The sequence below is a fragment of the Ceratotherium simum genome, chromosome 17 (assembly GCF_057802395.1).
Source record: "Ceratotherium simum simum isolate JZ-2026a chromosome 17, ASM5780239v1, whole genome shotgun sequence".
In the NCBI taxonomy this organism is placed as follows: domain Eukaryota; kingdom Metazoa; phylum Chordata; class Mammalia; order Perissodactyla; family Rhinocerotidae; genus Ceratotherium; species Ceratotherium simum.
Window position 1 is genome coordinate 57,862,868 of NC_141916.1, and position 22,314 is coordinate 57,885,181.

Below are 22,314 nucleotides of genomic sequence, written 5' to 3' on the forward strand. Positions count from 1 at the left end.
TAAGAAAATGAAAAGGCAAGTCATTGACTGGAGAAAATATTTGCAATACATACATCTGACCAAGACTGCTTTCCAGAATATATAAAGAACTCTTACAACTCAATAAGAAGAAGACAAACAATTCAACAGAAACAGTGAGCAAAGAAGATATACAAATAGCCATAAGCACATGAGAAGATGCTCAACAGCATTAGTCATCAGGGAAATACTTATTAAAGCCACCTTAATATACTACTACTCATGAAAATTGATAACATCAAAAAAGGCTAAAAATACCAAGTGTTAGCAAGGATGTGAAACACTTGAACGTCTCATACATTGCTGATGAGGATAAAAAATAGTACAAACACTTTGAAAAACAATTTCGCAGTTTCTTATTAAGTTAAATAATACTTAGAATATGACTCAGCAATTCCAATTCTAGATTTGTCCTCCAGATAAAACATACAAAACATAAAATATATGAAAACATATATCCACACAAAACATATGAAAAAAACATAAGAGAACATATGTCCACACAAAAACTTGATCATAGCAGCTTTATGCAAAATAACTCAAACCTGGAAACAACCAAAACGTCCATCAACAGGTGAATAGATAAGTTATGGTATATCCATACCATAGAATACTACTCAGAAATAAAAGGGAACAAACTATTGATATCTATAACAGAATAGATGAACCTCAAAAGAATTATGCTGGGCAAAAAGAAAGACGCAGAAGAGGATATACTCTATGATTGCCATTTATATGAAATTCTAGAACAGGCAAAACTAATTTATCTTGACAGAAACCAGATCAGTGGTTGATTGGGGCTGAGGATGAGAGTAATTGACTGCAAAGGGGCATGAGGTTACTTTTTGCAGTGATGGAAATCTTGATTACAAGGGTGTATATATTTGTCAAAATTCATTGAACTGTGCACTCAAAGTGGGTGCACATTATTACATGTAAATCATAGCTCAATAAAGTTTACTTTTTTAAATAAAAGAAAAAGTCAAAAAATGAAAACACTTGGGCCCCATTCTTAAGTGAGTTCAACACAGCAGGACTAATATGGGGCCCAGAAATCTGCATTTTAAACAAGCCCCATGGATAATTACGCTGCAGGCTGTTTCAGTTATAGAAATAGTATTGGTCTCTATGAGCACCCAACTCTTGGACAACAAATCAACAGGCAAGCAAAGACAATTCAGAAGAAAAGTGTTTGAGTTTTTGTGTGCCTTCATTCCATCCCCCAACCTTCATTCTTTAGCTGGAAAACTGATCACTACCAAAGCATCCTCCTGAGTGCTCGGTTCTCCCAACTGTTGGCTCAGCTGTGGATAAGCTTCCTACACTCATTCTTTACAAAAGGAAGTTTACTAGGAAAATACATGGGAGAAAAGCAAAATAAAAACACAATACAAGTGCAGAGAAATCAATATGTTTGCAGAGCACAGATCCCTTCCCACAAGGTCATTCATGTCTGGTACCAGATGGACGTGGCTTGTCCAGCTCACTGGACATATGATATTCACAGATATGTCTACCTTAGGGGAACAGCAGGTAGACAGGGAGCCTGACAGGCCACCTGTGTGGAGAATGGAACAGAACAACAACAGATATGCTAAGAGCACTTATAGCCCAGAGAAAAGTCATTTCCCTGCTAAATTAGATTAAACTAAAGTGCTATATTTCCTTTCCTAAGTCTTTTCCTGCTGTGTCACATATCTTCCCCATCTTTTGGCCCCCTGTTCCGTCCACCTGTTGAAATCCTTTCCATCCTTCATGGCCCACCTTGAAGAACACCTCCTTCTTTTCAGATCACCATGGTCAAACACAACCTCTCCCTCCGCTGAACTCCTTTGGCACTGGGCTTGAAGAGCTCTTATAGAAATTTTGGTTTATATTTTAGTTATTCATGTGCACGTCATTATCTACTCTACTCGATTGTAGTCTCCTTGATTATAGAAATTGCAACTTATTATCTATGCAAAGCATAGCCTGCACAGTTCCTAGTACATTACTCAGCACTTAGTAGGTGTTTTACATACATGTATTGTAGAAATTAATAAATTATTCAGTCCATGCTGATTCATTATCTCTGAGCTTTTGCTTGTGCTGTTTCCCCTTTCTGGAAAATCCTTCCCACTGCAAGTGTTATTTCCTCCAATAAGCCTTCCCAGATCCCCAGGCTGTTGGGCTCCTATAGCACATTGGGTATAGCTCCATCTTATCACTTACAACCACCAGTGTATATTGAAATTAAATATTTATTACCTGTTTCACCTACTTAATCATAAGCCTCAAGAAGCCAAAGTTTCCATCCTAGTCATCCTTATCTTACCACCACCCAGCCCAGTGTTTGGTGGTAGTATGCATTTCATAAAGGTTTTCCAAACAGAATGATCTTTTCAGAAGTTTCTGGAAGCATTAGCCCATGACACAGAAAGCCTGGTGTATTTAGTTTGTGTTCCATTAGAGTGGCCAAAACTGTCCTGAGGTCTCCTTCCCAGAGAAGACCCAGCACAAAAGGCCTTCCCATCCTAAGTTTTCTCTTGGCTGAAGGAAGGAGTAGGACTGGATGTTCTCTAGGGCCCCTTATAGTCCTATGATCCTCGTGTTCCAGGGAATTCCCCAGCAGAATAGATAGTTGAGAACAATAGAGCAAATGTGGCCTCTCCTCAGAAGGTCTTTAAGATGGACCCCCAGCTTCTGAGATGGCTGGACCTAGGAAAAAGAATTTGTTGACCCTTTCAGTGACCCACGACTTCCTCTTTTTAAATACATTTCTCTTTCCTACCAGTCCCACTGCACTTTCCCAGTGTCACTGCTTCTGCCTCGCCCGCTTTCCCTTTCTTGCTAGATTTATCTTATCCATCCCGGGGCTCCTTCGTTTATCCTGCTCCCCTACCCACTCTCTCATTCGCCTTCTTTCTCTCCTGTCAGCTCTGCAGGAAGCCGAACTCCTCACCAAGCCCAGAGGTGGGTGGACCCTGGCGCCCGGTCCCGCCCCTCGGTGCGTATGTGAATGTCTGTGTGGCAGTGACGCGGCGCCGGCGGCGGGGAGGGAGGCCGGGCCCGCCGGAGAGGGAAGCGAGCGGATCGCCGGGGCTGCTCGGCTCCTGCGCGCCCTCGCGCTCCCCGCCGCCCGCCGAGGCGCAGGCAGGGCGCAGGCGGCGGCGGGCGGCATGGAGAGCCTGCTGGAGAACCCGGTGCGCGCCGTGCTCTACCTCAAGGAGCTCACGGCCATCGTGCAGAACCAGCAGAGCCTCATCCACACCCAGCGCCAGCGCATCGATGAGCTGGAGCGGCGGCTGGACGAGCTGAGCGCCGAGAACCGCAGCCTGTGGGAGCACCAGCAGCTGCTGCAAGCCCAGCCTCCGCCCGGGCTCGTCCCCCCGTCGCCCGCCCTGCTGCCGGCTACCCCGGCCACCGCCGCCACCGCCGCCGCCGGGGCCCAGGAACCGGTCCAGAACCACGGACAGCTCTCGCACGCCGCGCCACAGCCCGCGCCAGAGCAGCCATCACTTCAACACCACGGACAGCTCCTGGCGCAGCCCCAGCCGGGCCCCAGCAGCAGGGCTCACGCACCCCAGTCGCTCCATCAGCACCCAGTGGCGCCCGGGGCCGTCGCCGACAAGCAGAAGGAGCGTCCCCCGAGTTGTTGCGCTGCCGCTGGAACTCTCCTTCAGCACAAATCCCCCGCCGCCCTCGGCAAGGGCGTCCTGAGCAGGAGACCCGAGTGAGTGGGGAAGAAGGGATGGGGACTGTTGTGGTGGGAGAAAGAGAAGCAACGGGTGTGAGGAGGAGACAAGGGGGAAATTGGGTGCACCTAAGAGTCTGAAGGACTAGGGTAACATGAAGTGAGAAGATGCTTGGGGGTAGAAGTGTGTCAAGGAGATTTAGGGGAAAGGAGGGAATGATATCAGTGTTTGAGAGGGTTTGGGGGATGTTAGAGCAAAAGTGAGTATCCAGACCATCATTGGGGGCAAAGGAGAAAAGAAATAGGTTTTAAGTGATTGGGGATATGGGAAACTGGCAGGTTTTAAAAGGAACAAGGTTCACAGGAAGTTGGGGTAAAGATTAAACTGAAGAAAAGAGAACAGTTGAAGATCTTTTTTTTTTTTAAGTTAAGAAAAATTTGGAAGGGAGTTTGGGGAGTAAAGTTATTTGAATGAAGAGTGAGATACGAAAAAGATGGAGGCTTGGCAAAGAGATATGCTAAGAGCTTTAAAGGCCTGGGTCCAGGAAGAGTAGAATTAGGGTCTGAGGGAATTCAGGAGACAGGGGATACGGCAGAAAAGCAGGAATGATGAGAGAAGGCAGGGGGGTTTGAGACAGAGGAAGATGAAGGGTAAGAGAAAGCATTTTCCAGAGGAAATGACCTGGATCTTAAACTGATGCAGTGGGAGTCAAAGCCAGGAGTGGCTCATTCAGGGAAGCTTACTCTGCTCTGACCTGAGTGGGCACCTTTCTTCTAAATCTCCACAAAACCAGAGAGGTGAAAGCAAACAACCCACCAAGCTAATGGAGGACTCAGTTATAGTGTGAGGACTCAGTCTGGTTATAGCTTTTTCCTCTGACTCAAGGAGGGTTTCTGTGCAGGGTTTGGCAGTCATGGAAAGGGAACAATGATGAGAGAGACAGTTGGCAAACGGAGTTGGTACTTGGATGTAATTCCTGTTTAAACCTCTCTGTTATGGCTGGTGACTGCAAACCTGGTTTCCCCTCAGTAATTTGGTGATAACTGGAATCTCATGTTGAGTTCCAAGAGAAATATGCTCATTAACCCTCAGTGAGGGACTCTAGGACCTCAAGCTCTTTCTTTACTCCCAATGTCCATGAAGTAGGAATATGGGAAGAAGAGATGAAAGAGGACTGGACTGTTCTCTCCTCTGTATTGGGAAGGCTGTGACCATTTTAGCTTCCTGTCTCTGATTAGACAGATGACGGGAGAACCGCATGGAAGAACAGCTCAGGGGAAATCAGCACCTTGTCAGCACCTGACCCTGACAATGATGATGCTAAGATCCAGGTGTAGGGAGGGGGGAGGAGAGCCAAGAATCCCATCTTCACCTAGTCTTGGTGTGCTTTAGGTCTGGGGATACTTGTGAGGATTTGACGTATTCCTTAAAAACTCAATTTTTTTTCGCATCTACTGTAGATTTAGAGAAGTTGGGTCAGGATATGTTAGCTCGCAGAGTAGATTTGACTGGAACCATGGGCTCTTAGAGGTGCAGATCCAGGATAATCTGACTTGGCAGACGTACAGCATTTGAGTCAAGCCCCAAGAAGATGTGGTTTTCTTCCTCAATGGCCCATTTGCCCTTTCTTCAGTGTCACAGTTTTCTTTCCTTATCTGGCATAAAAAGCAGAAAGTCAGTTTTCCCTCAGTGCCCATGGCTCAAAAAAGGCAACATCCTCCAATATACTACGTGGATTTTTCCCAAAATAGAAGGAAAAGAACTCTTTTATTCCATTTCCCTGGGGGCAGCCACAGCTTCCTGGTCATTCTTATTCTTCATCTGATTCCTCTCTTTATGCCCTTTGGTGTCTCCCTTCTCTTCCATTGCATCCTCACTTTCTTTGCATCCCTTCAGGGGACTGTGTGGGCAAGAAGGATTGAGGAAAGACAATTTTCTTAGATAAGGACTTTGCTGTGGCCCCCAAAGTAGCTTAGAGAGCCCCAAGTCTGCTGCCTAGGTGCTCTTGCTGGGAATCCAGGGAAATAGGAATCACCTGGATTCCTATCCAGCCTCACATGTCAAAACCAGATAGGAACTGTAGTGTCCTCATCTTTCCTTCTCCCTTGTCCTGCTTTTGCTTCCCAAGGGAGCAGAACAAAAATAAGAATTAATTAGAATGGTGGAGAAGAGTGGAAGTTGTTGGAAATCTTTCACTTAGGAAGTTGTGCCAGGCACTAGGAGGTTAACACCACCAGTAGCTTCTTCCTTCTCCAGATCATTCAGCTTTTCCCCCTGCTCCTGAAGCCTGGACACCCAGAGACTTAGAGAGTGAGGATATGCATGCCTCACCTCCTCCCTGCAGCTCTCTCCCCTTGGATGTGAAATCATGGACATCTTGGCTGGCTGAATGCCTTTTGTGCCTTTTGGACCACCCATTTCTCCCCACTGTTTTGCCTAACTTCAACCGAAGTTTCCCCCAAAAAACCTCAGGAAGGAATCATCTTTGCTGACTACATGTTTGGACCCCCCCTGCTCTCTACCCATGAGCCCCATTTCAGATGTCTGTCTTCCTCTGCCCATACCTCTCAATGGTGCAGGGCTAGATGCAGCCAGCAAGCAGAGAGAGACCTTCACGGACAGGGTGAAGTGAGCAGAGGAGGAGCAGAGCCGGCAGCCCTCATGCTGGTGTTTCTCCTGGGGAGCTCCTGCTGCATCACTTCTCTACTGGGTGTGCTCAAGTAGGAAGAGACAGCAGAGGGGGTGGTCTTCGGATCATAATTTCACTGTCAATCTTTTCTCATTCCTTGATTTCCCTTCTCTGGCCTCATTAGAGTGAGAATGCAGCCCTGTGGAGGCTGCTGAGGGGTGGGTAGAGGTGGGTAGGGGTTCCCAAGGGCCAGGCATGGTATTAGATGCATTATCTCACTACCCAGTTGGTCTTTTATCCCCAGAACTCCTCTTCCTGCCCAAATCCAGCAGAGGCAGGAGACCAACGGAACCTGGGACAGGGAAATAATGTATCATTTAATTGTCATCGGATCTGCATTAATATGCAGCCTGGCCTCTCTCCCTCCTTCAGCTGAGGGAGATATGAAGGTGGTGGCCTTGGAGATCAGGCCAAGGCAGCAACCATGTGGGGGTGGGTGAGTGCAAACATATCATGAAGAAAGACACTCAAGGGGTTAAACTCTTTCTCTGCTTGCTTCCTGGCTCTTGCTAAGCTCCAGCCCCCACTGCTTTCGCCTCTTAATGAAAGCAGCAATCGTAGCCTTCCTCTTTATTTTTTTCAATCAAGGCTCACAGCATCCACAGAATTGAATATCTCTTTCCTGGCTGGAACGAGAGCCTCAGCCTGACCTGGCAAATTCTCCTCCTTGCCATGCAAGCACATGACCCTCCGTGAAGCTACTGGCTTCAGTGCGACCACAGCTTCTCTGTTTGAGCACCTGTTTGCCCACCCACCCAGCCATGCATTTAGAGCCCATGGATCCCAGGCTTGCCCATGTCCCCAAGCCCAGGAGCAGAGGGTTACTGGAGGCTGGGTAAGATTGTTGCATTAAAATTCAAATCTAGTTCCTACCCTGAACTCCCACCTGCAAGTGGCTGTCAAGTCTGACTGGCTCAGCAGCTCCTGTCCTCTCCTCCCTTCCTTCCTCCCTTGTCTCCCTTTTATACTCTTCCTCTTTCTCCTTTCCTCCTTTCCTCCTTACTACTTTCCTCCTTTCCCTTTGTTGTTCCTTCTCTCTTCCTCCCTTCTTCCCTCTCCCTCAAACACTTTCTCTCTCCCATATTATCTTCCTTCTATCTTTTGCTTCCACATAAGGTGCATAGGGAAGTCTCCTCTTGTCTACTCCCATCCTCTAAGCATGAAATACTTCTTAGGTCATCTTTTGAGCTCCGTGGTCTCATACTGACTGGAGGCTGGGGGATGGCTACAAGATCACTGGATGTGCTTTTTAGCCTGAGTTGTCTAAGACGCCAACTGAAGCACGTATCTCTGCTGCTACTGAGTCAGTGTTGTCTGCCTGGAGGTGGCAGCTGATGATCGGCCAATCCTGGGAGCTACTAAAAGAGTGGGAAGGTCTGTCAGTCAGTCAACTCTATGTATCAAGTGTCCAGTCCATTCAAAACTCCGCACTCTGTGCTGTGGAAAGTTGGGAAAGAAGCAAACAGTCTTTGCTCAACATACGCAAGACATGTAGCTAGAAACATTTAAACAAGTGTAAGCAGATTGCAGCTGCTTAGAGCTACCCACTATCAGAACAGCACAGGGCAAGAAGGATGAGCATATAAACCATAGTCAGACCCCAGAGAGAAGGACTGCTTGGATGAAGTCAAGGGTTTACGTCAGGAATAGTAAGAGCCAAGGATAACTGGAGGGGGGACAGAGCCCAGAAGAGTCAGTCCTCGGAGAGCACTGTACTGCATGTGCAAGATCCTCTGACATTGCAGTCCCCCTACCCTAGGCCCCTCCCACCAGGCTAACCCCCTCTCAACAGGGTAAGGGGAGCCTCAGCACTCAGGGTCCTTGTTTACCTTGTGCCTAGAAGGCCTGCTTGCTGAGCAAGCAACACTATGGCCAATGCTCACCAACCTGCGTATCCTCCTTCTCTCTTCCCCAGGCTCCAGCAAGGAGAGGACTTCTAGCTGGTAAACTGGGAAATGGGGCCAGAATGAAGGCTCAGGAGAGGAGGGAGCGTGTGTCTTTTTGCTCACCTGGAAGCTGGCACGGAGTGGGCATTTGTAAAGACTTGCTGGCCTCTGCCTTTCCAAGGGCCCAGACCACTGCTCTTCTCTCCCTTTAACCCAAAAAGAACACAATTAAAGAGAAACAAGTCACCCCTGGCCTCTGGGAAACTCCATTGCCTCCTTCCTCCCCACCAGGCCCTATGCCTTGCTCCACCTGTCTCTCTCCTTCCTTACTCCCAGACCCTTCCCAGACCCCACAGTTACCACCACAGGGCCTCGCAAAGGCATCCTGGCATGTTTTTCCATTGGCCTGAAACCAAGCAAGAGGAGCAGCCGTTGGTCCTGCTGATTCAGCAAATATCTGTGCAGCCTGAGTTTCAAAGGTCACTTATGAAAAAAGACAGATGGGGTCAGGTCTGGGTGGAAAGTGAATGAAAGGGAGGGTGATATGAAAAAGGAGGAGAGAGCTGGGACAAATAGCTGGGCCCATGGACTGGAAGGAGACTTGGATCCTGAATTTAAATCCCACTTAAAGATTGTTTTTTTTTGGGGGGGGAAGATCGGCCCTGAGCTAACATCTGCCAATCCTCCTCTTTTTTTGCTGAGGAAGACTGGCCCTGGGCTAACATCCATGCCCATCTTCCTCCAGTTTATATGGGACACTGCCACAGCATGGCTCTACAAGCAGTGCGTTGGTGCGTGCCCGGGATCCGAACCGGCGAACACCGGGCCGCCGCAGTGGAGTGTGCACACTTAACCGCTTGTGCCACCGGGCCGGCCCCCCACTTAAAGATTTTTAGACAGGCTTCCCTTGTTGCGGCACCTAAACATTCTTCACTGGAATCCAAACATACTCTCAGCGGCCCTGGACACAGGGCAGCAGCCGGTTAGTAAGGGGTTTCTTAGTAAGAGGTCCTGGGGACACTCTCACTGCATCTGGCAGATCCCCAAATGCAAGGCCATCTGGCAGGATTTCTGAGGCTTTGGCCACTGCAGCTCCTTCCTCCTCTGCTTCTGGAAAAGCACAAAGTGCAGATTCCCACACAGGCTGCAAAGGGTTTCTGGTTTCCATGGAGGAAAGGGGTGGTCATCTCCATTTCAGGCAATGAGGGCATTAACAAACAAACAAAAAAGGATCAGGAGTAGAGTGAGGGAGAAATTCGATTTTTCAGGCTGAAAGGAACTTAAGGAAACCATAGGATCACAGAATTTTCAAGACGTAGGTGTTAAGAACATGGCTTTGGAGGGAGGCACACCTAGCGATGAAGCCTGCTCTACCAGCCACCAGTTACGAGACCTTACCATCATCATTTACCTGCTTTGAGCCTGTTTTTTCATTTATAAAATGAGGAATGATATCTACTTCAAGGGTTGTTGTAAAGTTTAAAAATTAGATAGTATCATTTGCTTAGTACTGTTCCAGGCACCACAGTCAGTGCTCAGTACATGGTAGTCTTTCTACAGATAGAGAAACCAGGGCGCATCCACATCAGACCACAGCGACAGACTGGAATCCAGGTTCAGGGCTCCTTCTATCCTTCCAGACACATCCTCTCTACATGTGCCCTCTCCTCATCTCCCCCTACCTCTGGACAATGTGCACCCAAGCTATTCCAGACACACGAATGTGAGCTGACCTTGAAATGCAGCCCCGCAGGACAAATCCACCAGCCCTTGGTGATTCGTGATGAGGTCTCACAACTGTATAGCTGGGAAATGCTTCCTTAAGCCCAAATTACATCTCTTCTGTTGCATTTTAACATTATTTGCACTTCTCTTAAAGACATTGAAGAGATCTGAGTTATCACCCAATGCCCCATGGTGATAAGAACATTTTCTAAATGGGGAAGTTACAGTCCCGTGTAGTATATGGACTTGTCAAGGATAAAAGTGGAGGTGGGAGGAATGGAGTCTGAACCAGGAGACTGCTTCCCACTTCCCTGCAATGAAAGCTAAATCCATGTCTCCCAATTCTTCCATCCTGGGGTTGGAAGCGTAGACTCTGAGGTCAGAAAGCTGGAAAGAACAGCAGGGAGGGACTGAGAAAAGGAGAGGCCTGACATGTTGTAGGGTTTTGGTGGTGGTTGGTGGGCAGTTGGGGGAGGACTCCATTTTTCTGGTGAAACCCAGGGGGTAAAAGAGTTTCTTCTCGTAAGGACTTGCTTAGATAAAATACCTTCTAGGAAAAACAAAACAAATGGAAAAGAAAATATGGTGGGCTTCTAAAATTCTGTCCCAGGGTGGTTGTGGCTGTGAGGCCACCATAGGCAAAGACCACTCTGTGTGTGTGTGTGTGTGTGTGTGTGTGTGTGTGTGTGTGTGTATGTGTGTGTGTTGGGGCACTGGGCAGGGTGGGGGGCCAGGCTGTTTTGCTGTTGCTCTTTGTTTGGAATAGTCCATCTGGGAGGGTTATATAATTCTGCAAGACTGGCGTGTGTACCGTTCCTTCCCGGCGGGCGGGCAGGCTACTGTGGACAGAGGGCACGCACCCTGTCCAAATCCCTGCCCATGCTCTGGGCCGGCATTAGGCAATTCCCTTTAGGCCACAGCTGTAGGGGCTGGAGGGCTTTAGGAGCTGGACCAGGGTCCCCCAGCCCATCTGGAGAGTCAGATGAATGTCAGAGCTGGAAAGGTCCTATAAGATCATTTGGTCCAAACTTCTCATTTGGCAAATGAGGAGACTATGGTGTAAGAGAGAAGCGACTAGTGCTTCCAAACCAGTTAGTGGCAGAACTAGGTTTAGAGCTCAGATTCTCTTCACTCTTCAAACAGTACTCTTAACAATATATAGCGATGGACCAGAAGAACTGATCAGGACTGTTCCACGGGTGTGCAGGGCCAAACTTACAGCTAGTATGGGGGTTAAGGCGACCCAGGGAGGTCTCTCTGCCTTCCAGACTATCTCGCCTATGCCAGCAATTCCAGAATTAGAGACTTCTTTGGGTACTTCAAAATTATCTGCCATGTTAAAATGCAAATTCTCCTAGGACAGGAGAAAAACCACAGATTTAGCTATATCAGCCTTTTACACTTCAGCATAAAAGAGTTTATCAGAGCAGTTTTCAAGAGCAGGTTTGATAAGGGAAGAGGATGCCATGGCGGCACTGGCTGACTAAGGGCCAGGGCAGGAGGCTCACAAGGAGTTGAAGGGCTCATGAGGGAGGCTGTTGAGAGCCTAAACGATCTTTATCTCCACCATATTTTCCAGGGAACTGGTACTGACTTGCCTGGGTCTGGTAAGCAAAGGGGAGGGATCCAGGGCACCCCCACATTGGCTTTTCTTGGAAAAATAATTCTCTGGGCTGTGGAAGGGATACTTTTCCAATGAACTTCACGTTTAAGACCCACAAGGCAGGGATTTAAGGAGCATCCTGGTGCTTGGTAAGCACTCTGTTGATCCTTTCTAGGATCTTAAAATAATTTTTTGGATGGCAAAATTTCACACAACTCTATTGCAGTTTGCTATGGGGTGGGAAGATGTGGGCAGGAAGGGCTAGTAGGCAGTAGAGGTTGGTGTCACTTGAGCCGGAAGAAGATGGGGGACGAGAGGCTAACTCAACATCTAGTCGGTGTTGGACAAACACTGGTTGAATGAATAAACTCTGAGTACGTAGGGCCCAGGCAGGCTCATCGATGGTGAGTGGAGGGAGAGGAGGTGATGGTGTCAGGGCTGAGGAAGATCTTAGCTGGAGTGAGGCCCCACTGGGGGAGCAGGCTGTGCTTAGGCCCAACAGCACAGTGTCTGCAGCTGAGCATGCGTGAAAAGCTGGATCAGAGGCTCGGCTCTTAAGGCTGGTTGTAGAGTGAGGAGAACATGGGTGCTCCTTCCAGCTAACAGATCCCACCCCAATCCTATCCACGAGCATGGAGAGCCCTCCTCTCCCTCTGCTTCCAGCCTCTGACCAGACTAGTCCTCAGCCTGGGAAGCTACATTAAGAATAAATCACGAGAGAGCCCTTTGAGTGAGCATTTCATCTCAGTGACACCCACACAGACACAGCCTAGTTAGCAGGTTGAACTAAAATTGGACAATGGGTCTATGAGGCTGGGAGGGAAAGGAAGCCTGAATTGTGGCCATGTTTCTGGGTGGAAAGAGATGAGAGCTGGATTTTGGGGTCACCATCTGGCCTGGGAGACACAGTAGGAACCAGCACCCAGGCTCCAGGTCTCTTATTCCTATTTCTCAACCAGACAGTGTCAGCTCTGTTCAGGGAAATGTTAGGACACGGCAGGGAGGGTGAGTGGGTGTGTGTACTGCACAGATGTGTTTGTGGGACTGAGCAGACGGCTGCACATGGATGGGTGTGTTACTAACGGGCTGGAGGATTTGGGTGACAATCCACACTATACAACAAAGCTCAGCATAGGCCTTCTTCCCACCTCCCCATGACACCCTGTCTGGTCACACTGTCAGGACTCTGGGTGCCTTCTCCTTTCTCTGCATGACTTGATCCATCCCTCTTGGCTAGCCAGCTCCTCCTGGGTCTCCCCCTCTGCAAGATGGGGTGACTCTACAGTGCCTCTACTCCCGGCCTTCCATTCCTCACTCTGTCTCAAGCTTGAAGGAGACCAGGCCTCTGGAGGATGTTAACCCTGGGGTGGGGGTGGGGGGGCGGAGCCTGCCTGGAGGGTGGGCATGTGAAGGGGCGGGGCATCTGGGACTCTCTACTGAGGTGCTGTGACAGGAAGCTCAGGTACTGGGCAGCAGCGTGATGCACAGAAAGCTGCAGTGTGACTTTCCTATCTTGGCCTAGCTGTGGCCAGGGCCTGGCACCATGTGACCTTTCAGGGCTCTGGATATGTCAGGTCAAACCAGCCAACAAGCCGTCTTTCTGCCTCCAATCAGGAATGCACTCCCCATCCCAGGCAGAGAGGCAAGGGAATTCCATAATTTCTTCCTTGATAAACGATTGCAAACTACCACAATTTTCATTCAACACATCAATTCAACACAATAATTGTTTTAAAACAGCAACAGAAACTCTGCAGAGCGGTTGGGAATCTCTTGCTAGTGTCTAGTGTAAGTGTTTCCTGTGTACAGCCTGGTCTTTACAAACAGATGCCCGGAATGCTTCCAAACTGGCTCATTTGACATCTTTGACATTCTTGGCACTACTTAACTCATAGGAGCCCATCAGGGAAGGCCAAAGGGAACTCCAGAGGCAGGTACAAGACTGTTGGGCGGCACCGGAGGGGATACTAGCTTTCTAGGCAGCAGGACTCCGACCCAGAAGCCAGGACCCCTGAGTCCTGATTGCTGTGCCCACCCACACAGACCCCAAGTGTAAGCTTAGAGCAAACCCCTCCCCTTCTCTGGGCCTTGATTGCCCCTTCTGCCCAATGGGGACAATCACTCTTTGCCTGGCTTTTTGCCCCTCTCTCCTCTCAGCTCACCAAGTCTGTGGCAAAGCAGAGCTATTAAGAGGTTGCCGCAGCAAGAAGGACCTAGCTTAGAGGTGAAAAATGACTTCCAAATGATAAGATCCTTGGGAAGGTAACTCAGGATGGGGGACTGAGGGAGACTTGGAATTCACAGACCCCTGTGGGCCCCGTGTAGAGCGGCCCTGCTCTGCAGGCCAGGGAGGGATAAGGTGAATTTTGCAGGGGCTTCTAGCTCTAAGTACGCCAGGAATTTCCACCGGGCTCCCTCTGGACATTAATGCGTAAAAACCGGGAGCAGCGGGAGGCGAGAGCTCAGCCTTCTCCTTCCCTGCCCCAGCCTGAGAGCGCCCCCTTCCTTCCTCTGGTCCTTCTCCCACCCTCTGCCCCCAAATTCACTCGGAAAGCCTGGGGAAAGCCCTTCCTCCTCCGGCCGCGTTCCCCTGGGGGCTTCTCCGTGGAGAGGGAAGGCAGAGTCAGGCTTTCGGCTGTGTGGGCGGGCTGGCGAGCCGCTGACAAGCTGGATGGAATATCCCGGCCCACGCGCCCCTCCCCGCGCCCAGCTCCCCGCTTCCCCGCGGGGGAGGCGGCGGAGGGGGGCACCCCCAGCGCGGGGAAGCCGCGCGCCCCCTCCGCCCCGCGCCCTCGCGCCCTCGGTCAGGCGAGGCGGTGCTGAGTCACCCGCTCGGGAAGCGCAGTCTCCGCGCCGTCCCCGCCCCGCGCCACACCTGTGCGCCCAGGCTCCCCCCGGCCCGCGGCGCCTCCGCCCGCCTTCCGGGGCCCTCGCTGCGCCTCGCGCTCTCCTCCCCCCCGCCGCCGGCCTCCCTCCCGCTGCCGCCCTGCCTCTCTCCCCGCGCCCCGTGCCGTCTCTCGAGTCTGGCTGTTTCCCTCAGTCCTTCCTCACCCCCGCGGCCCTCTCCGACTCAGCCTGGCGCGCGCCCCGCCGCCCGCCCACGGCGTCTGGGAGCACCCACCGCGCCGCCGCCTCCCGCGCTTCCCGGGAACCGCGGGGGAGGGGAGGGGGCTCCGTGCTGCGTCACCACCCGGCCGCTGCTGCTTCTGCTGCCGCCGTCCGGGGCCCTGGTGGCATCGCCGGCTTCAGACCGTGACCCGCCCACTCTCCACCCGGGCTGCTCCCCCGAGGGTGCGGACCCTCGGGGCTGGATGTGCGCTTGTTTCCCGGCGTCCACAGGCCCCAGCCCGGGCTGGTCTGAGTGGATTCCCTTTGGAGAAGCAGGGGAGAAGAGGCGGGGGCGGCTAAGAGGGTCAGGGATCAGGGTGGTGTCACGGAGGTCCAACTTGTACTCAACATCCCCCTCTCCTAGCCTTCCTTGTACCCAAGACACCTCAGCACAAATACGCAGCCCTGTCTTAGCCTCCCCACATTTACATTTGTACTTTATAGCATTGTATAATCTTAGAATTCTGGCCCAAACTATGACGAAGCATACTAGTTCAGAGTGTGGCGCTGGGTTTGAATCCTGACTCGGTCATGTATTAACTGTGTGATCTTGAGCAGTGACAGCCTTGGTTTTCATCATTTGCAAAATGGGGAAAGGAATAGTACTAACCTCACAGGATTGCTGTGAAAATTACGAGGTAATGCCCATGCAGCGCCAGGCAAGCCTAGTGCCGAGAGTAGCCAGGGCCCAAAGTATAGTAGCTGCTGGTATTGGGGGCCTTCGGGCAAGAGCCAGGCCAGAAGGTGCTTATTGAAGGGAGAGTGCTCTTCGTGGTCTCCTTGTGTCTCCAGAGGGCTCGGAACAGGACTCCTTTTCCCCTCTTTGACAGTCCCTCAGATATTTGAAGACAGTCACCCCCTTCTCTAGCCTTCCTGTCCACTATTCCCCCTGGCCCCAGTCTTATTTTCTCTCGGACTAGCACACCTAAGCCCACCACTTCCCGCTCCACGTGGCTTTGTGGGTGGCTCCCCTTTCCTCATCCAGAACAGGACCAGGAGGGAGCCGTGCGCCCAGAGGGTGTGGCCAGGCCAGCGTGGGCACGGGGAGCCCCTCCCTCACCCCCTGCCCCAGCTGCACTGGTTCTGGACCCCCGCCTGGCTCTGGTCGCCGCCTAGGAACCCGCTGGCTTCCAGCCCCAGGCCACAGATGGGACCTGCCAGACGCGGGCAGTGAAAGCCCCTGGGCTCTTTTACTTAAAGGCCTCTGCCCTCCACTTCTGGCCACCTGTACGTGTGCTGAACTTCTCCCAGGCCCCTATTGGTTTTCATTTTGTCAGTCTGGTTGTGTCCTTTTTAAAATTTAATGTATTATTTTCAAATAGATAATACATTGACATAGGACAGAATTCAAAAGATGTAAGAGTTGGCAGTGAAGTGTCTCCCCACCCCTCTTTCTAACTCACTCACCCCCACCGCCACCCCTAGCTCCCAGGCAACTACTGTTAGCAATTACTCACATATCCTTCCAGGGATAGTCTATGTACGTTCAAGCAAATATGTACATATCTATGTATATATGTGTGCGTGCATGTATTTTTGTTTACACAAATGGCAGTATACTATATGCTGTTCTGCACTTTGCTTTTTTCCGCCTAATAATCTTTCTTGGTGATCCTTCCGTATTCAGTATAAAAAGAGCTGCCTCATTCTTTTGAGCAGCTGTAGAGTGTTCCACTGTATTGCTGTGAATCTAGGTCCTTTCTTCTTGTCTGCTGCAAGTTTGGAAGGCAAGCTCTGGGCAGCCTGCCCCTGTTGAATCATTTGGGATGTGCTTTTCTGAGGGCAGCGGTGGGGGAGGCGGATGTTATCTTGGCCCTCCAGCTGTTGACGTGCCTCTGTAGCGTCCCACAGACATTGGTAAATTGTGGTGGAAATAAGATTCAGAGAGCGTGCTCCCCTACCTGGAAGCTCTTCTCCACTCCTCTGGCTTGGCTCACTTTTGTTCCCTGCAGCTGCCTTTATTATCTGCTGTCATCAGGGTTGGGGGAGCTGCCAGGGTGTCATAATCTGGTTCAAAATGAGCTGAAGATGAGTCCTAAAACCCCACCTCCTTCGGGAAGTCTTCCCTGATCGGAGAAATAACCTGAGGTTCTCACTGCCTCTCCCCTTACCTCCCACCCCAGGCCAAGCATACTCCAGTCCTTGCTAAGAATGAAATTCTTTATTCCTGTGGCTTAAAAGTGCTTGTTTTCTTTGCTACAGAAGTCTATGTTCATGGCATCTGTATTTTTTCTTTCACTTAACAAACATTTATTATCTACTCTGTGCCAGATACTGGTCCAGGAACTGGAGTACAGCAGTGAGTAGCCCCCCGCCCCCCAAATCTCTTCACGAAGCTTACAGACAAAAAATAAACAAGACCAAGAATTAAAACATACAGTACGTCTGATGGGATAAGTGCTCTGGAGAAACATAAAACAGAGAAGGGGGCCTGGGTGTAGAGGGGTTTGCTGTTTCCAACAGGGAAGGCCTCACTGAGAAGACGACACTGAGCAAAGACCTGGAGAAGGAAGTTCTGTGCAGTGTGGGGAGCACGAGGCCTGGTGAGGGAGCCTGCCTGGTTGTTCATGTAGGACAGAGCAGAGGGAGCTCGGGGAGAGGAGTCTGAGGAGAAATCAGAAGCGTTGAGGGGTGTAGGGAGGGTGGGAGAGTGCAGGGGTGCAGTGGATTGTAAGAGATTTTCAGCTGGGATTTCCAAATCCACCAGGCAGTGTTTGGAAATGTGTGGGGACATTTAATTTTCTCAATGGCTGGCAGGGTCGAGGGGGAAAGTGTTGCTCTACCAGCCTTTAGTGGGCAAAGGCTAGGTCAAACATCCTATAGTGCACAGGACAGTTCCCATAATGAAGAATTGTCCTGCTCAAAATACCAGTGTTTCTTGTTGAGAGACACTGATAGGGCCTTAGAGTCCACTGTGAAGAGTTTGGCTCTTATTTTAAGAAAAACTGGGAACCATTGGATGGTTTTGAGCAGAGAATGCTTAAAAGGAACCTCAGCTGCTGGGTTGAGTTTCAGTTGAGAATAGACTGAAGGAGGAAGAAAGCTAGAAGCAGGGAGATAAGGTGGGAGGTTGTTGCCAAGTCCCGGTCAGAGGAAGTAGCTTGGACCAGGGGTAGTAGCAGTGAAGGTGGTGATAAGCAGTTAAGCCAACAGCCCTTCCTGAGGGATTAATGTGGGGTGTAAGAGAAAGAGGAGTTGAGGATGAGCTCAAGAGTTTGGGACAAAGTTATTGGAAGGTCGAGGTGGGGAGGTCTGGGGGGGAAGATGAGGGATTGAGTTTTAGACATGTTGAGTTTGAGATGCCTACTAGACACTCAAGTGGAGACAATTCATAGGCATTTGGAATGGACTGGAGATATAAATTTGGGATGGCTTTTAAAGCCTTGAGACTGGATGATACCACCAAAGAGTGAGGAAAAGAGACTGAAGAGGACCAAGGATGGAGCCTTGGACCACGCCCATGACAAGAGGTGGGGATGGGAGCTGAGAAGGAGCAGCCCAAGAAGGAGGAGACAGCGGAGAACCACGTGGTGTTGTAGGAAGGAGGTGTTTCAATGAGGAAGGCAGGAACATAGAGTCCAACACAGGGGGTCGGGTGAGGGATGAGAGCTGTCAGTGGCCGTGGGTGACATTGAGGCAGTTGGTGACCTTGAAGAGCATAGTTTTGGTAGAGCGGTGGGGGAGAAGCTTGACTGGTGTGAGTTTAAGAGAGGAGGGAAAAGAGACTTAAGAGACACGTCCACCAAATGTGGTGTGTGGACCTTGATTAGGTCCTGATTCAGACAAAGCAACTGTAAAAGGACATTTTTAAGGCAATTGGGGAAATTTGAACACAGATACTGGAGAATTATTGTTAATTTAGTTAGGTGTAATAATGATACTGTTATTATATCTTTTTAAAGTTCTTACCTGTTAGAGAGACATCTGGGTGAAATGACATTATTTCGGGGGTATGTTTTAAAATACACCAGCAAAAAAGTTGGGGGTGGAATATTGGCAAAATGTATGTTTGAAATTTCCCTGATAAAAAATTTAAAAGATGACAGAATGAGAGGAATTGTAGAAAGCGAGTATACAAAACTCTGATGAATTTTGCTGTAAAGAAGAGTAAAGAAACAGGGTGATCACTGGAGGGGAAGCAGGTTAAGACAGAGGTTGTTCTCTATGGTGGGAGAGATGGTAGCAGGTTTGTTTCCATCAGTGGGACAGTCGACTACACTTACTGACCACCCACCACAGAACAGGCCCTCAGCTAAGTCGTGTGGGGAAACTGAGGAAGGCCGCGTCACTACCTAGAGGAAAGTAATGATAATTTAATGAAAGCTAATATGTTGTCATGCGCTTACTATGGGCTAGGCACTGTGTCAAGGGCTTTACAAACTTTATCTCAATGTATGTCCTAAGAACTCCTCCTTTACTGGGGGATGAGGCACAGAGGTTTAGTAACTTGCCCTCGGTCAAGCAGCCAACATGAAGCTGTGTCCAGACTCAGGCCCTGGCAGTGCGGTTCTGGTGGTCAGCGCTCTTAGCCTCTGCTCTCCGCTGCCTTCCTGCAGACGATTGCAGTGCAGGGCACCCAAATGGCCAAGAGAAGTTTCCCAAAACACACTTGCCCCGGCCTCCACCCTAGAGACTGTCGTTCAGTCGGTGTTGGGGAAGGAGAGCAGGCAAGTGTACTTCAAATGAAGCTCTCAGGACTCTGAGGCAGCTCCCTGCTTAAGAACCAACAGAATAGATCAGCCTGAACACACTCATTTATCAACACATATCCACGCATATCCACGAGAGTGCTGTAAATCATGAGGCAAGCTGGGGGCTAGGGAAAAAAATTAAAATACGACGAGCTGTGCTGTGCAGGAGAAAGGAATGTGGAGAGAGGGGAGCTGAGCATCTTGTTGTTTAGGGAAGGGGGATTTTATTTAGGTTCCTCAAGGGCTCGAGTCATATCTGTACACTCATTGCACAAGTATTTATTGAGCACCTATTGCATGTTAGCTCTGCTGTAGGTGCTGGGGATTCACAGGGAGCAAGTCAGACAGACTCTGCCATCACGGAGCTCACATTCAAGAGGAGAAGACAAGATATTAAACAAGAAAATTAACACATGTATGTATCAATTCATAAGGACTCCAAGGAAAAACAAGGGGAGGAGCGTAGTTTTGACGGGAAAGACCTCATTTAGGAGGTGACATTTGAGCAGAGAGATTAAATAAAGCTGGGGACAGAACTGTGTGAAGACTTGAGGGAAACATTCTGTGCAAAGGCCCTGGCACTGGAAGAAATGCATGTGTTCGATGAATAGAAGAAGGGAAGGGTGGTCAGATGGCTGAGAGAGAGATATATATATAGAGAACAGAGTTGTAGGGGTCAGAATGGGCCTTCCAGTGGAGTTTGTGGGGTGGGAGGTTGATGGGAAGTCATGGGGGTGGGGACTTTGAGCAGGGGAGTTATGTGATCCATAACAGAAAACAGAGTTGGGGGTTCAAAGGGCAGAAGAGGGAGAGCAGTTCAGCAGAGAGGGCCCTGGAGTGCAATTCACAATCATTTGATATTCTCTCATTATTCCACCTTTCTTTCAACATCCATGCACTAATTTCTGCTATGTGCTAGGCTTTTGTGTACATTTATTATCTCATTTTATCCACACAATCCTGATGGGAAGGTATTATTATCCCTGTCTCACAGATGTGGTAACTGAGGCTCAGAGGGGTTAAGGTGACCCACCCAAGGTCACACAGCTGAAGTGGTGTCTTCAAGATTCACACGCAAGCTGTAGCCTTATACCCTCATGTAGCCATCCCCACTCTAGGAGTGTCCCCTGCGGTGTGGGAAGTGCTTCCCCTAGGCAAGGCCTGATCGGGAACAAGGCTCAGAGTTCAGGGACAAAAAGGCTGGTGGCACCATGCCCATGTGACAGTTGTTCATGTTGCTGCAGCTCTGAACTTGGCCTTTGGCCCACTCGTCTCTGTCATGCCTTGCAGGACTGGGCTAGAGGACTGACAGGATGACCCCGCATGGAGACACAGAGGGATGATTTGCAGTCCCACGGGACAGCGTATCCTTCCATGGCCCTTATGGGAAGGAGGGGTCATGTAGGGGTAAAACATCCTTGGTCTCGGTCCTGTATGGTATGTGTGTGCACATGCCTGGTTGTGAAAATATGTGTATGTGTATATGTATGTCTACACATCCAAGAGTGAGTACATTCAGATATATGCGTGTGCAGGATTGTGTGTGCATAGGTTCAGGGAATTTATATTGAGTGTGAGACTAGGAATATATTTAGGACCTATGTGCCTTGTTTTGAGATTTCTGGATGTGTACATGAAGTGAGGTGTGCATGTTAAGGAGTGTGTGCATGTGTGTGCGCACGTATGTATATTTATGTGTATGAATCTCCCCCCCCGCCCCCGCAGGTGTATATAAGCACATTGAGTGTTAGTGTGAAGCTGGTTCACCAGCTGCAGCAGGTGTTTCTGTGGGTATGAGTTGGGTTGGTACACATGAGCCTCGGGTGGCTAGGAGGTCAGTGGAAGCTGTGGGACTGGGGATTGGCTGGATGAGGTTTTGTGTTTCTGTCTATCTCAGAGTCTGACTGTGGTATGGAGGGCAAGATCAAGGCTCTTCCCTTCACGGCCCAGAGGCCACCTCCCCTGCGGATGCTCGCCATGGGGTCGAGGGTGCCAGGGGCAGCCTGCAGCAGTGGAAGGGCACGGGGCTAGTCTTAGCTGTGGGTTCTCAGGAGGTCATCAAACCTCTCTTAATCTTAGTTTCTTCATCAGTCAAATGGCATTAATATTAACATTAATTTTCATAATTATAATATATAATTATTTTTACTACCATTATCCCCTGGAATTACTTTTAGGGCATTCAAAAGTGTTTTGTAAATCAGAAACGCGGTACAAATGCAGTTGTTATTATTGACCGGGACACGCCTTCACCGACCCTGGGGAAACAATGGGTGCCCACGATTGACTAAGGGTGGGTGAGTAATGCGTGTGGGCGGGCTTCTCTGGTGCTGTGAGGTAGGATGTGGTGCAAAGCAGACTGCGGCTGGCATGGCCTGGATGGCCCTGATCCGTCCTCTCAGGCTGGCTTTGCCCAGCAGCCAGGCCCCCGTTTGCCGGGTAATAAAGAGATCTCTTGTGAGGGAAGCTGGCAAGATGCAGCCAAGTGCCCGGCTCTGTAATTCACGGCGAGCTGCCAGCCTGGCGCTGGGAGCCCTCCTGGCTCCCATAAAGGAGGCTGGACTTCAAACAAGTAGGCTTCAGGCCAGGCAACTGAATGGCTCTGGTGTTGCTGGCAGTGGCACCCTGCTGGGCAGGAAGAAGAGGGGCAGCATGAAGCTCGGGGGCTGGGAGGAAGCCCTGATAGCTCTGGGGCTGGGCCAGGGCGGTGAGCGTGGAAGGAGGAGGAGGTTGGGGCCTCCAGGCACACTCAAGTTACAGATGGAATTTCCTGGTCTGAGTTATGCTTCCCCAAGACTGCCAGGTGGATGCCAAGGCTGTATGACATTAAGCAAGTATCTTGCTCTCTCTAAGCCTCCTCATCTGTAAAATGAGGATTAAAAGGAGGTAATGCAGGACCTACAACTAGGGTGTACAACTA

At 50.0% G+C, this 22,314-nt stretch overlaps 1 protein-coding gene across 1 annotated transcript in view; it reads left to right on the plus strand.

The window, feature by feature from the left end:
- Nucleotides 1-3,176: 3,176 nt before the first annotated feature.
- IQSEC3 (IQ motif and Sec7 domain ArfGEF 3) overlaps nucleotides 3,177-22,314 on the plus strand; it is a 109,175-nt gene continuing 90,037 nt past the window's right edge. Inside the window, exon 1 of the mRNA XM_087442920.1 lies at nucleotides 3,177-3,730. Within this exon, the coding sequence (XP_087299046.1) occupies nucleotides 3,177-3,730 (554 nt within the window). The remainder of the gene's footprint in view (nucleotides 3,731-22,314) is intronic.